The sequence below is a fragment of the Diceros bicornis genome, chromosome 26 (genome assembly GCF_020826845.1).
Source record: "Diceros bicornis minor isolate mBicDic1 chromosome 26, mDicBic1.mat.cur, whole genome shotgun sequence".
Lineage (NCBI taxonomy): Eukaryota > Metazoa > Chordata > Mammalia > Perissodactyla > Rhinocerotidae > Diceros > Diceros bicornis.
The window spans coordinates 38,226,968-38,241,153 of NC_080765.1; the positions used below are offsets into that span (position 1 = coordinate 38,226,968).

General features: G+C 42.8%; 1 protein-coding gene across 4 annotated transcripts in view; it reads left to right on the forward strand.

Annotated features, from left to right (window-relative positions):
- Nucleotides 1–370: 370 nt before the first annotated feature.
- Nucleotides 371–14,186, forward strand: part of TXNDC11 (thioredoxin domain containing 11) — a 59,141-nt gene continuing 45,325 nt past the window's right edge. For 3 of the 4 annotated variants that reach the window (XM_058570039.1, XM_058570040.1, XM_058570041.1), the window contains exons 1-4: nucleotides 371–706; nucleotides 5,904–6,120; nucleotides 9,307–9,404; nucleotides 13,030–13,159. In XM_058570039.1, coding sequence (XP_058426022.1) covers nucleotides 465–706; nucleotides 5,904–6,120; nucleotides 9,307–9,404; nucleotides 13,030–13,159 — 687 coding nt within the window. In that variant the 5' untranslated portion in view covers nucleotides 371–464. Of the gene's footprint in view, nucleotides 707–5,903; nucleotides 6,121–9,306; nucleotides 9,405–13,029; nucleotides 13,160–14,186 lie in introns of those variants that run through there. The other variant, XM_058570042.1, reaches the window with a different exon arrangement.

Genomic DNA, 14,186 nt, shown 5'->3' on the forward strand with positions numbered 1-14,186 from the left:
TACGAGTGCTGTCATCACCATGGCTCTTAAAACCCAGGCGGCCAAGCCAGCACTCTCCCAGCCAGGCCCGAGACTCAAGTCCGCAACAGGATGCTGCCGGGGCAGGGGCGACCGGACTCTCTGGCCGGCCCTGCGCAGACTCGGTGAACGAGGGGCGGGGCCTTGAGACGAGGGCGGGGCTGCAGGCCGTGCGACAGGAAGGGAGTCTGCGCAGGCTCGGTGGACCAGGGGCGTGCCCCAGGGCGGGGCTTCCGGGCGGTGTAGGCGTCCGCGCAGACTCCGGGGGCGCGGGGGGGCGGAGTCACCTGTAAGGGGGCGGGGCGGTGGCGGCGGCGGGGCTGACGTGGAGGGTCCGGGTTAGCGGGCGCGTTGAGCTGCGGGATTGGGGAGCGACGGGCCGGGCCGGGCCCTCGGGCCCGAGGCGGCGGCGGCGGCGGTATAAAGCCGGCGACGGGGAGCATGTAATGTCGGAATGCGGAGGCCGCGGCGGCGGCAGCAGCGACGGCGCCGAGGCCGAGGGTGGCGGCGGCGGCGGCCCGGCGGGCTCCGGCTCCCTCAGCCCGGCCCCGGCCGGGGCGTCCTCGGCGGGCCGGCTCCGCCGCGGGCTGCGCAGCGCCTCGCTCATGGCGCGCCGGCGGCCCGAGCTGCTGTGCGGCGCCGTGGCGCTCGGCTGCGCGCTGCTCCTCGCCCTCAAGTTCACCTGCAGGTGAGGCGGCCCACCCCCGGGCCCGGCTCGGGGCCCTCCGATCGGGGGTCCAGCGGCCTCCCCCGGGGGCAGTCGGGCCTGACCCTCCCCCGCCTGCGGCCAGGCCCGCGCTTTCCCCTCTCCCCGGCCGGCCGGCCATATGCGAGGTTCCCTCGGCGCCCTTCGTCCCATTTTAGTACCGCGGGAGGTGGGCCAGGTGCTGGGCTCTCGTCCCCTGTTGTCGGGGTTTCCTGGGGGTGCACCTGTCACTCCTGCCCAGGCTGTCGGACCCGCATTTACCACCAGTGTTGTTTCCTTCATGCCTCGAATGTAGGATGCACAACCATTAGAGTCCCAGACACTTCGAGAATTCACGCACTGATTGATCTAACGATTATCTAGCAGCACCTACTATCCAGCTGAGCCGTGAAGATTAATAAAAGCCCCCGCTCTCCCTTCCCGTCGGGGGGACGGGCGGTAAATAAGTAAACTCAATGTAATTTCACAGGGCTTCTGTAAGTGCTGTGCAGGGAATAGAAGCGATGCGGGTGGGGCAGAAAGACCTTCCTAAGGAAGCGACATAGGAAGCCAGTGCAAGAAGGGGAAGGGGCCAGCGTTGGGAAGATCTGGGGGAAGAGTGTCCAAGGTGGAGGGAGCAGCAAGTGCAAAGGTCCTGAGGCTGGACAAGTCTGGTGTTTTCCTGGAATCCCAAAGGCCGGAAAAGGCTGGAGTATAGTGAGCAGGAAAAATGAAAGTTAATGTGCCTCTCTTTGGGAGAGTATACAAGTACAAAATTTACTTTAAATTTCAGGAGTCCATTTTGGCTTCCCAAATCAGTGTACCTCCTGGGACTCCAGTTTATAAGTCCACTTGGCCACTGACTGGCATGTTGGCCAAGAGGGAGATTTCAAGTCGAAACATTTTTATTGAGTATCTGAAGCACGGTATGTGGCCCCTGTTAAAGAGATGTTAAAGGACTGGGGATTTTAATGGAAAGAGGACAGATTCTTTGAGCATCTGTCATGTGCCAGGTGCCGTACTTCCAGCAGGGTTTCTCAGCCTCCGTACTGTTGCTATTTTGGGCCAGATAATCATTTGTTGTGGGGGGCTGTCCTGGTCATTGTAGGGTCTTTAGCAGCATCCCTGGCTGGTACCTACTAATGCCAGTAGCACACCCTTCCACATGTGGCAACCAAAGATGTCTCCAGACATTGCTTTGTGTCCCCTGGGGATCAAAATTGCCTGCTTGAGAACTACAGCTTACATGAGTGCGTTTATTCATTTAACACGTCTAAGAGCCTGGTATGGATCCCTTAAATCTCAATCCCGTAAAGTCTGGGTATACTTTTATCCTTCCTAATTTACAGATGAAGGGGTTAAGCTTTGGTCATGTTACAAAACTTGCCCCAAATCACGCCCGCCTGTTAAGTGGCTGAGCTGGAATTTGAATCCTCTAGTGTCAGGTACTAGGCTCTTAACCTCGCTCTTTGTCTTGTGCCGCCCAAGGAAAATAGACAAAGTATTTTACAGGGTAGAATATTGCAAGGTGGTATTGGGTTCAAATCAGGAGGAGAAGTTTTCCCCCTTCCAAGGGTGGGGAGCTTACTTATATCAGTTTGTCCATTTATAGATATAATGCTTAGTGTTGCTCTGAGAGAACGTGACTTCATAGATACGAAAGTCCTTTGAGATTTCAGGAAGAAGGAAGAGTGTAAATCCAGTTCCTAGAGCAGGCAGAGCAAGATCCCTGCCTGCTTCAGGCCAGGAGTAAGCCAGTGAGTGGCTGTCTGCCTGTCCAGCTCCTTTCTGTGTCCCTGGCAAATTTGACTGTCTTTTAATAGACTCAGATTGATTTTTTTAGTCTTGTTTGATTGAATGGTATCATGATACTATTTTATCACTGTGCAACTGACTCTGACATTTCTGGCCCCCTGTTCCCGTTTTACCTTTAACAGCTTCACGTTAATGAGGACAGAGGCTTCAAGGAGAGTAGGATTTTTTTAAATTTAATTTTTATTAATAGCTCCAGGCCTGAAATAAGTGACAGCCCTCTTCAGTGTCTGTTGCTTAGCAGAGTTCAAACCAGAGAGTATAAAAAAAACTTGATTTGGTGGGCCGGCCTGATGGCGTAGTGGTTAGGTGTGTGTGCTCTGCTTTGGCGGCCTGGGGTTTGCGGGTTCGGCTCCCTGGGACGGACCTATGCACAGCTTATCAAGCCATGCTGTGGCAGGGGTCCCACATATAAAGTAGAGGAAGATAGGCATGGGTGTTAGCTCAGGGTTAATCTTCCTCAGCAAAAAGAGGTGGATTGGCAACATGTTAGCTCAGGGCTAATCTTCCCCATACACACAAAAAAAGGTTGATTTGAGGTTAAACACAATAATTGTGCATTTCTGGGCATTTAATCTCTATCCTGCTTGCCTTTCTATGCATTGAATCTCTATGATTCCATCCTGCTCACTTGCCTTTTACCCTGATTTGGAGGGAAAGAATTATGTGTATATGTATCTATATATGTATGTGTATATATATTCATTTTGCTTTGTTGCATTTTGCAATTTCAGAGCTGCTTCAGATCCTCTTCAGAAGGAATGTAGGGTCTGAATCTCATCTAAAAATTGGGAGTTGCGACAGGCCTTTCTTGTTTGCAACCAACTCTTGAAGGTTTTTTATACCTAAAACTTAGACTTCAAAGCTGCAGGAAGTCCTTGATCTAGGTATAGTTTCTCAAAAATGTTTAGCAAATTTAAGAGTTAAATGGAAACTTGCGAATGTTTCTGCTGGAGCAGAGGCACGTGTCTCTCTTCCTTGGCTAATGTTTGCTTTCTGATGGGCCATGTATTTTATCTGGCCCGTTTACTTTAGGAACTGCTCTGAACACGCAGAACGACAATACCAAGTTGATGATTATCCTTTGTTTGGCTGTCACAGACCTACATTTTCCCTCAGGTTGCATTCTTTAACACTTACCATGCAGTTTGAATAGTAGACATATAATAACTCCAAAGAGCAGAATTTTGGAGCTCTGGAACATGTATCGCTTTTTCCTTTCTCACCTCTTTGCATGGCTGCCTTCTTGTCATTCAGGTCTCAGTTTAAAAGATACCACGCCGACCACCACCCCATGGGAGGAGCTTCCATGTCCCCTGTCACATCCCCCTGTTAAATTCTCCACATAGCAGTGATCAGTTTCTGTGTTTTTATTGTTTGTTGTTTACATGTTTGGTCCTTTGCCTGTCTTCCTCCCTGAGAAAGTAAGCCTCTTGAGAACATAGCATGCTCGCTGCTGTGGCCTCGGTCCCTGTAGTACAGTCCCTATAGTACGGTGCCTGAAGCACAGTAGCATTGGCTCAGTGAACATTTTTTGAATTAGTGTGTAAGTGACTGAGTTTTTTAGGTTTCGTAGATGTTTTACATGACAAAGCTCCTGATTGAGGGGTTAAATGTTAGAGTGAATAAATAGGAGATTTGTTCCAACTTTTAACACCACTACTTTATGATGTTAATAATTTTTGGTTAAAGTAGGGAAGTAATATATTTAAAAGTGTTATCTTAGTTTTTGAAGCCAACACCTAGCTGCAGAGGAGGGTGTGAGACTCTTTCCCCTGTACTACATGACCCAAGGCTCTTAGAGTAGCTTATGTCTTGGGTGTTTTTATGTGGTTTTTTTCCTTTGGTTCTAAACATCTGGCTGACTGCTGGATGTCTCAGAGCTGGCAACACCTTCCTTCATGTTCCTCCTTCCTGCTCCTTTGCTATTTTCTAAGAAACCAGATTATCAAGTTCATTTGAACACATGTAAAGTTAGAATGTAATTAGGTGGCCACTCGAATCATCCCTAATAAAGCAAATGGGCCTTCTGGCGCTTGGCTTCTTTCAGACTATTCTTAATAATGTATGTCTGGATGTATCTATCTTTAATTTGCTTTCACATACGTTCAGATGAGGTAGGTAGGGTAGGTTTGTTCATTTCACAAGTTACTGAACTTCAGAGTTCCTGGAACTGCACAACAGTGAGGATCTAACAGGGAAAAAGAGGCCAGGGTGCCCGCCTTCATGGAGTGGATGATGTGTAGAGCAGACGCATGATGAACAGGTACAATAGGTGAGTTACAGGTTGTGGTTGAGGGCTGTGAAGGCAACCAGTAGGGAGCTGAAAGGAAAAATGAAGGCTACCTGCTTCAGGTAGGGTCATCAGAGAGAGCCTCACTGAGGAGGTAACCGACTAACCAAGCTTTTTCTCGTCAGCTTCATTGTGGTATAATTTACATTCAGTAAAATTCACACATTTTACGTGTGCAAATCGATGACTTTTGACAAATGTAACGACCTCCATTTGCTCAATCAAGATATAGAACATTTCCTTCTTTCCAGAACATTTCCTCAGTTCCCCTCTGTAGCCAGTCTCCCTGCCCCACTCCCTACTCCAGACAATCACTGGTGTGATTTATTTCATTATAGATTAGTTTTGCCTATTTTGGAATTTCATATAAAGGCATTCATGGTATATGTATTCTTTAGTGCCTGGCTTCATTCATTCAGTCTGAGTGAGCTCACTGGTGGCTCTGAAGCCCTGGGCGTCAGTGGCTCCTGTGGAGAGCAAGGCTCCAAAGAGATAAGGATGGAGTCTTTTGGATGTGGAGGCAAGAATATGGATTATTCAAAGATATCCTTCTCCTCTGCTCTCCACTGCCCTCCCACCCACACCTGGGGAGAAGCATTTTCAACATGTTATTCATGTCTTGCATTCTCTCAGCCAGTGGTTGCCTTAGCACAGGATGTTACTTTTTTACTCTTGGACAGTGTTTTGGGAATTCCATTTTCTCAAAAGAAGACTCCTTTTTTTTTTTAATCATACCTACCTAGACCCACCTCCAGAGATTTTATTAGTTTGGGATGAGGCCACCAGCACTGGTATTTTTTTTTTTTTCCTTTTTTCTCCCCAAAGCCCCAGTAGATAGTTGTATGTCATAGTTGCACATCCTTCCAGGTGCTCTATGTGGGACGCTGCCTCAGCGCGGCTTGATGAGCGGTATGCAGGTCCGTGCCCAGGGTCTGAACCAGTGGATCCTGGGCCACCCAACTGGAGTGCACGAACTTAACAGCTACACACCGGGCTTGCCCCAAGAAGACTCCTTTTAAACTTCATTCTCCTTCCACACAAAGGTGTTGTTAGAAGATAAACTAAGCAATCTTGTTTGTGTTCACTCTTTTTCAGTCGAGCAAAAGATGTGATCATACCAGCAAAGCCACCCGTCAGCTTTTTCTCCTCGAGGTCTCCGGTTCTTGACCTCTTCCAGGGGCAGCTGGACTATGCAGAGCATGTTCGCCGAGACTCGGAGGTGGTGCTGCTGTTCTTCTACGCCCCATGGTGTGGACAGTCCATCGCTGCCAGGGCAGAAATTGAGCAAGCGGCGAGTCAGCTTTCAGACCAGGTAATGCTGACACTCAGCCTAAGAATCAAATGACTGTCAGTCCCCATGTGCAGGGCTGGTTTTCACCATAGAGACACCTTACCCAGCTGGCTAATTTTGCAAAGGTGAAGGCCAGGAGCCTTACTTTGTAAATTGTAAAGCTTTCTATAAAGAAACAGGATTTCTGACTGTCGTGGTTGTGGTTAGAGGCAGATTCTGCATCTCGTGATGCAGGCCAATGCTCATCTCAGGGTGCCATGCTGTTTGGTTTCAGTGCTAAAGGAGGAGGGGGACTGAAAATCCTAGTTGAATATCCATTTCATATTTGCTGATTAGTTATTTTATGTAAGAGAAATTTATGTATCACGACTACAGTGTAACAGGCCGATCTTTTAAATACTTGGACCAGAGCTATATTCAACTGATATTTAATGGGTGCCACTTTTGTGCTAGATAAGAGGGATATACAGGCAAATGAGTCATCTGTATGGCAATGTTTTTCAACCCAGTGGATCCTGATCGCCCTTTATAAAACAAGTATTTTATGATGTCCGTTTTTCTGTCCTGAAAAGGAATTCATAGATGATAAAACTTTCCTACACATATAATTTCAAATAATCAATGTAATGCACTAATTATAACATAAAGGTGGAGAAAAAAAGGAAAAGTAATGTATAATTAAATCCTATTGTGTTTCAGTTTGTAAATACTTGGGCAAAAAGGTCCTTGTACCTTTGTGTAGAAATACTGTGAATAGGAAGGTCACAAATGCAGACCAATAAAGGTGTGATGTGTTGGCGACTCAAGATACTACGGGGGCATTGCTCTCAGTGATTTGATTTTTCTAAATGGTGAACAGCTCTTGGTCAAGTTGTGACCCAAACAAAGTACTTTCTGCCCTCAATTTACACAGAAGTTGCCTTCCTGAGAAATTGAGGGAACACAAAAGCCATGCTTTGGATTCACATATAAAATGGAGGTAGATTCTGGGCTTGGATGATAACAAGTTTTCCCCGACATCAGTGGGCAGGGCATTTATAACTGCTCTGGGATGATACAGCTGACTCTTCCCTGGGCAAAGCAGTTCTGAGCATTGTAGGATATCCACCACAGCCCCTGCCCACTACGTGCCCTGCAGCTTCCCCCAGTTGTTGGCAGCCAGCAAAAAGCATCCCACAGATTTCTAAGAGGCTGCTGCTGAGAACCACTGATCAGAGGTAACTTGTGCAGGCAGCTGAGTTCCAGAAGTTCATTTAGAACTCTCAGTTGGCTTTTCTTAGAAACAAAGTTATAAATGGTGGCTAGGCTTCCTGCCCAGCCTAGCATAGCCTTTTGAACCGTAGAATATCCCTGAACTATACTTTTCATTCCTTGTAACACTGATTCAGAGGGGGTTGTGATTTTGTGTTCTAACTTTGGACCCATGGAATTGATCTATTCTCTGTCTTCCCTTTACCCTCCCCTCCCACCCCCTTTAAAATGACTGATCATAACCAAACTGGTAGATGCTCCAAGTAGGAAACAGGAACTCTTAACAGAGCAATGGGAGGCAAGCTGTATGTTAGCATAAAACCAGTCACCACTTTGTGAGTCATTCCCCGGGTTTTCTGAATTCAGAGAACAGGTGGGGAACAAGGGGAGAGTCTGTTGTATTTCACGATGTCAGTTAGTTGTTAACTGTCAACTGAAGCGTTTGTCCTTCAGAGTGATTACATAGTATCTTGGTGTGCCAGGCCCTGTGCTCTTCCTCGAGGCGGGTCTGCAGGCTGATGCTGGTGTCCCTGTTCTTCTGAAGCAGAACTTTCAGGCTTAGAGGGTGGAACAGTTTGGTAAAGATCACACCAGAAGTGGTGGAGGTTACAGTGCCATCCACAACTGATGGGCACTTTTCAGATTTCTTTTCCAGCTCCTTCCAAGTTGAAAGCTTTCTCTTCTGTGTTCTCGGTAGGGAAAAGGAGTGGATTTATTTTCAGAAACAGGCAAACATCTTTTTAGCCACATTGCTTAATAAAATGAGCAAACGTGGTAGATTGTGCCCTATTTTTGAGTAAAAAATGAGATGTCAACCTTAAGTCAAGATATTGTTGCTTTTCTTTCTCATAAATAGACTCTAAAAGGAGCTCTATAGAGTTTCCACTAAGTTTTGAGTAGTATTGCTATCTACTAAGTATAAGTCATTTGAAAGTGACTTTTCATTTGTAGTCTTCATATTTTTTCTATATTTTATTATAAAAAATTTTAAACATATAGCAAAGGTGAAGGAATTTTACGTACATCCGCCACTTAAATTCTACTGTTACCATTTTATTGTGCTTGTTTTATGGTGTATTTATTCCTCTTACCATCCCTCTAATCAATGGTTCTCAGCTAGAGGCTTTTTTGTCCCCCAGGGGAGCTTTGGTACTGTCTGGAGGTGTTTTGGGTTGTCTCTGCCTGAGAGGGGGATGCTTCTGGCATCTAGTGGGTAGAGGCCAGGGATACTGCTGAACATCCTACACCATCCTCCATCTAGTCTGTAGGAAAGCCTCCCCTAACAAAAATAAATAGAACTAAAAAACCCCGTAACAGTTCAAGCCGAAATGTCAACAGTGCCAAAGTTGAGAAATTCTGCTTCAATCTAACTATTAATCCAGCTTATTTTTGGTACATTTCAAAGTAAATTGCAGACATAGGGACGCTTCTCCTTAAATACTTCAGCATCCACCTGTAAATGTATCTTTAATCCATATTTTTGTTGTTCAATACTACATTTTAGAGTGTAGCTTTAATCATCTATTATCTTTATTAGTTTTTAATATAGTCATTAAAAATGGTCCTTTGAAATTTGTGATGTTTTATTTGTAGGTAAAGTTTTTTCATTCTCAGATGCTCGATTTGGCTATAAAAAGACATATCCTACTAAGTTTTAGTGTAATCATGCTTAGAAAAAGCTCATTGGTGCTCATTCACTTTAGGATTCAAAACAAATCATTTTCCTCTTGGGCCAGATTCCAAAATATTCAGAGTCCTAGCTAGACGCTATAGATGAGAGTCTTTCTTTTTTATTGTAGTGGTAAATGATGACCTTCTTTGAACACTTGAAACAGGTTTTTTTTCCTGCTTTCTGTTTCAGAGAGGAATAGTTCCATTTCTAAATTTTACCTTTTAAATCTTGGTAATTTTTCAGTTGTTATTCATAGTTGTTTGAAACCTTTTTTGGCTCTGCAGGTGTTGTTTGTGGCGATTAACTGTTGGTGGAACCAGGGGAAATGCAGAAAACAGAAACACTTCTTTTATTTTCCTGTAATATATCTGTATCATCGGAGGTAAGAAATTTTAAGTAGTGTTTCTAATTCCAATTAAGTTTTTCAGTTTCAAAGTGAATTTTGTTTTTTTCTGTTTAAAAGTGTTAGATATTCACTGTACAAAATTGAGAAAATACAGATAAGCAGAAATAAATAAATAAAAAGGATCTGGATAATTTTATCAGCCATACATAATTACTATGTGCTTTGATTTATATCCACCTGTGACTATATCTATCCATCCCCCTTTTTTAAAATTAAAAAATGGGATCATGTAATAATACTCCTTCCTAAACTGCTTTTTCTTTGTTTTGTGAACATTTTTTTATTTCGTTACATATTCTACAACATTGTGTTTAATAGTACCAATTACTCCATTGTGTGGCTGTACATTTCAGATATTCTAAAAGTGTTTTATGGTATAAAAATACACAGAAGTCCTTATCCTGTTACCTGCCAGCATAGCGTAGTCAAGAGGGTATCTTACCATCGTTTCAGTTGGGAAGAAAATTACTACAAGTCCACAATCCTTTATCCATAATTCTGAAATCCAAAGAGCTCTGAAAATCTGGAAGACTTTCATAAATTTTGTCCTCAAATACATTCATGTGGCCTGAAGTAACAGGAGGCTGCCTAGGTCTTTATCGCATTTTAGGAGCCACTGTATTCATTTTGCTGCAGAAATATTGGTGTTTGATTCTGGAGTACTGTGCAGAGCTTGCTGTGGGTGTGAATGTCTAAAATCTGACTTGAAGAGTTTTGGAGACAGGAGATGGGATTTTGGACTTTGTTCAATGTAATTGGCTTAAAGTTTGTTAATGAAAGTAAAATGGGTCAAGAAGATTTGATTAGTAAGAGCTTTACTTTTTAGGTTGTATTTTTTCCCTTCCTCTAAACTTCCTGGGCCTTAATCAATGGAGATTTATAACAAACATCAACAAACTATCATTTGTGGATTATCTGTGACATTCCATTACGCTTCCATGCCTCTAACATAAAATATTGTGTGGCACATAGTGTTGTTTCTCAGGAGCTATTAGATAGTATTTGGGCAAAAACATACTTTTCTACCCCATCGCCACTCTCACATTTTTCTCTAGATCTAAGAATATTTTCTCAGAGTAGCTTTCTCATGGTTACTTCGTTTTTTTTTTTTTTTAAGGTAAGTGTAAGGTGTTATACTTGAAGGTTCTAAAACTCTGTGCTCTGTAATGGGGTGATGAACTTGCTCTACTGAGGTCCCTTGCCTGGGGCACAGATGCTTAGTGGGGAGTATAGGCTTTGCAACTATATGTAAGCAAGCCAGCTGCCCTGAGGTGGACTTAACTTGATGTGACATTAAAATCAGACAAGTTCCCTTGGATTGAGTACAAAATGTCATTTTGGATATGCAGGTATACTATGTTGTCTTATACTGTTTGTTTTCTTAGTTTTATAGAAAGATTGAAAGGATATGAAAGAAATATCTAGTCCACCCTTCTCATTTTACAAATGAGGAATTTGAGGTTGGTACTCACTTTGAAATGCTTGCCCCTCATCTTTGCCTGTTCAAGTTTTACTTGTTTAAGTCAGTTCGGACCAATTTATACTCATTTCAACACTTATCATTTCCAGTGTTCCTAAAACAGAAGGCAGCACTGAAATACCTAAAAGGTAGCTTTTTCGTATTCTATTTAAGAATCTGCAAGCCTTCTGTTTTATACATGCACATATGAATGAATGTGTTCCTTCGACTAAACTCTGTTGTGAGCGTTTGGTGGTCTTGAGGTTCTTTGGTTAATAGTGCTTTTAATCGTGGCCCTTGAGTCTCCTCACTGGGCAGACCTGTGCTGTTTGTGTGTTGCTGCTGCTGTTTGCGTGATGGCTTATCTAGTAGCAGCTGCTTAAAGAAATTCATAGGCTGTTCTGTTTCGTGAGAGTAGCTTCCATTTCTTGGCTTGCACTGATATCAGTCACAAAGAGGGTTTATAAAAGGCTCTGAAGCAGAGAGTAGCTTCTCAAAACACTCTCTACGAAGCTCAGCAGCCCGAGAGCAGCTTGTGCTGTGGCGTGCTGGCAACCACCTTCCACATCCCGCATTTCTGGGACCTTCTGGGCTTTATGACAAGTCACTGGGACCCTTGCAACAGCACGGCAGGAAAACTCAGCAGGGCCTGTTTGCTTGAGTACATGAGGTGTCCACATTGGTTGCCTCCTTTTTGCTGAACAAAATGCATTATCGGATGATTTTTTTATTTCTTCCTTTAAATTAGAATTTGTTGGTGGTTGATGGGGTTAGTGGTGGTGGTAGTTTTTCAACTTGAATTAGTTAACTAACTAGTTGTAGTAAGTCTTCACTTGATAGAATTGTTAACTCTGTCTCCCAGCTGTGAATGTAGATGTTATTTTTCCTTTTTTCGTGATAATGCTCCTTTGTCTGGCTTCACATTCGGCAGTGCACACTGAAGAATTGTGTTTATCTCATCACATTATATGTGTTTGTGTGTTAATTTCTGTAACCATATATTATAGTATTGTGATCACAGCATTTATATAATTCTTTACTATGCTGTCTGTTGTTGCTATTAACAGTAAGCTTAATGTCAATTTCTATTTAGAGAGAAGAATGGTTATGGAGTTGCTGAATTTCATCATACTCCCCTACTCCTGCCACATACCATACAGTTATATTTGAACAATGTCTGTATTGTGTGAGAATTTTAAAAAGCCATGTCAAGATTCTGATTAACTGAAGAGGATAACTGAATGTTGGTAGTATTGCTTTGCAATACTAAATCAAATTCCTGTGCGTCCCCACGTACAACTGGGGGGAACAATATGGAAGCTCATTTATACAGGTTCCTGACTTTATACCTTCACATAATTTTTTTGTTACAATAAAGCTTTTTTTTTTTCCGAAGATTTTATTTTGTTTATTTTTTCCCTCCAAAGCCCCAGTAGATAGTTGTATGTCATAGCTGCACATCCTTCTAGTTGCTGTATGTGGGACGCGGCCTCAGCATGGCCGGAGAAGCGGTGCGTCGGTGCGCGCCCGGGATCCGAACCCGGGCCGCCAGCAGCGGAGTGCACGCACTTAACCGCTAAGCCACAGGGCCGGCCTGCAATAAAGCTTTAAATAGGTTTAAAGTTCATTTAGTGATCCTTTGTGTAAGTGCCTATGGGAATATTTAATAACTACTTTTTAGTAGGCCAACAGCCTACTGCTCCGTTTGTTCCTGATTTCAGAGTGATGTAAAGGAAAGTCTGCCCCTTACATCGAAGTGTGTAGTTAAGATCCTGGAATCCTTTAGCATTTGGTCAGTGTCCAGTGTCACCTTTCTGTTTTGTTTTGTTGTTTTTTTTAAAGAAATATTATTGTGGGAATTAATTTTTTTTTTCAGAGACCAGAATGAATATTCTTTGCTTTGAAATTCAGTTTGCATTTGAATTAAGCTCATAAAAGGGTAACAGCTGCTTGTACCTCTCCTCCCATAAAATGCTTATTCTTAATTGGCCCTGCAGTCACCTCCTGAGACAAAGAAGGCTACTTACCTGTGAACCAGTCAGGATCCTAAAGCAAGACATTTTCATTTTGTGGTGTTGATGATTTCAGTTATACATTACAGGTTTAATGCATGGTGTATTATTTTTATTTTTTTGGTACTAGTTTTGGACCAATCGAATACAAAGGCCCCATGAGTGCTGTTTACATTGAGAAGTTTGTCCGCCGGGTGATGAAACCACTTCTCTACATCCCATCTCAATCAGAATTACTAGATTTTCTCTCGAACTACGAGGTACCTGTCTTTCATATCTCCTCCTGTTCCCAAAGCTTCACTGGGTTGTATTGGATAGTTTGTATTAGAAGACTTTTTTAATACCTCTTGATTTGTAGCAATTAAAAAATCACATGACAGATAAGCCCCAATTAAATGCTTTTTGAGATACTTGATTATAGGGACCGTTTGGCCAAGTGAGTTTTAAGACAGTAGAATACTTGCAAAATCTTGTCTATTTTTTGTTTGGGAATTTTCAATAAACTTTCAGTTTGTCTCCCAATTAACTTAGAGTATGTAAGAATTAACTTAGAATTTATATGCTACTGCAAATTTCTAAAAATTTTATTTGACGCTTTATGGCATTTTGCTATGAGATATCTGGTTTTTCTTGTCAGTTGTAGTTTAGCTTTTTTTTAAAAAAACAACCGAGAATACTTCCTGTCTGTTTTTTAAAGTGCATAACTATTTCAAGGTCTTATTAACAGAAAGTTTCCTAACATGGTTTCTCTACTGCTTCCCCATTGCCAGCTTCAACTCCTGATAAATTAATTTTATAGGATATTCAGTGCACGTTTAGGACAGCTTATCATTGAGAGGCCATTATAAAGCTTAAAATAATTTCAATAAACTATAAAAATAGTTCCACAAAAAAATTCATTGGAGCAAGTGTAAAATCTTACTTAGGCTTAAGTAAAAATGATACTTAGATACAACAAAATCAGACCATAAGTACCTAATAGAGATAAAAACCGTATGAATCCAGACCTTACTAATTGAGAATTTAGTAATTGTGACTGGGTTGAATTTTACCTTTTGCACTATGTAGATTTTATGTAGATTGGATATGGATTTCTTTCACCAGAACATCATTTATAGCTTTTTCAGTCATGTTAGAAACACTATTTATGTGTCAACTATGAGCAGATTCCCCAAGCAGCAGTGTTAATATCTAGTTACGCTGCTTGTAGTTTTTAGATGTGCGTTAGACTGAATGCTTCGTTACTCTTATGTGGATAAAGGATGGATTTCCATGCCCCTCATGGGC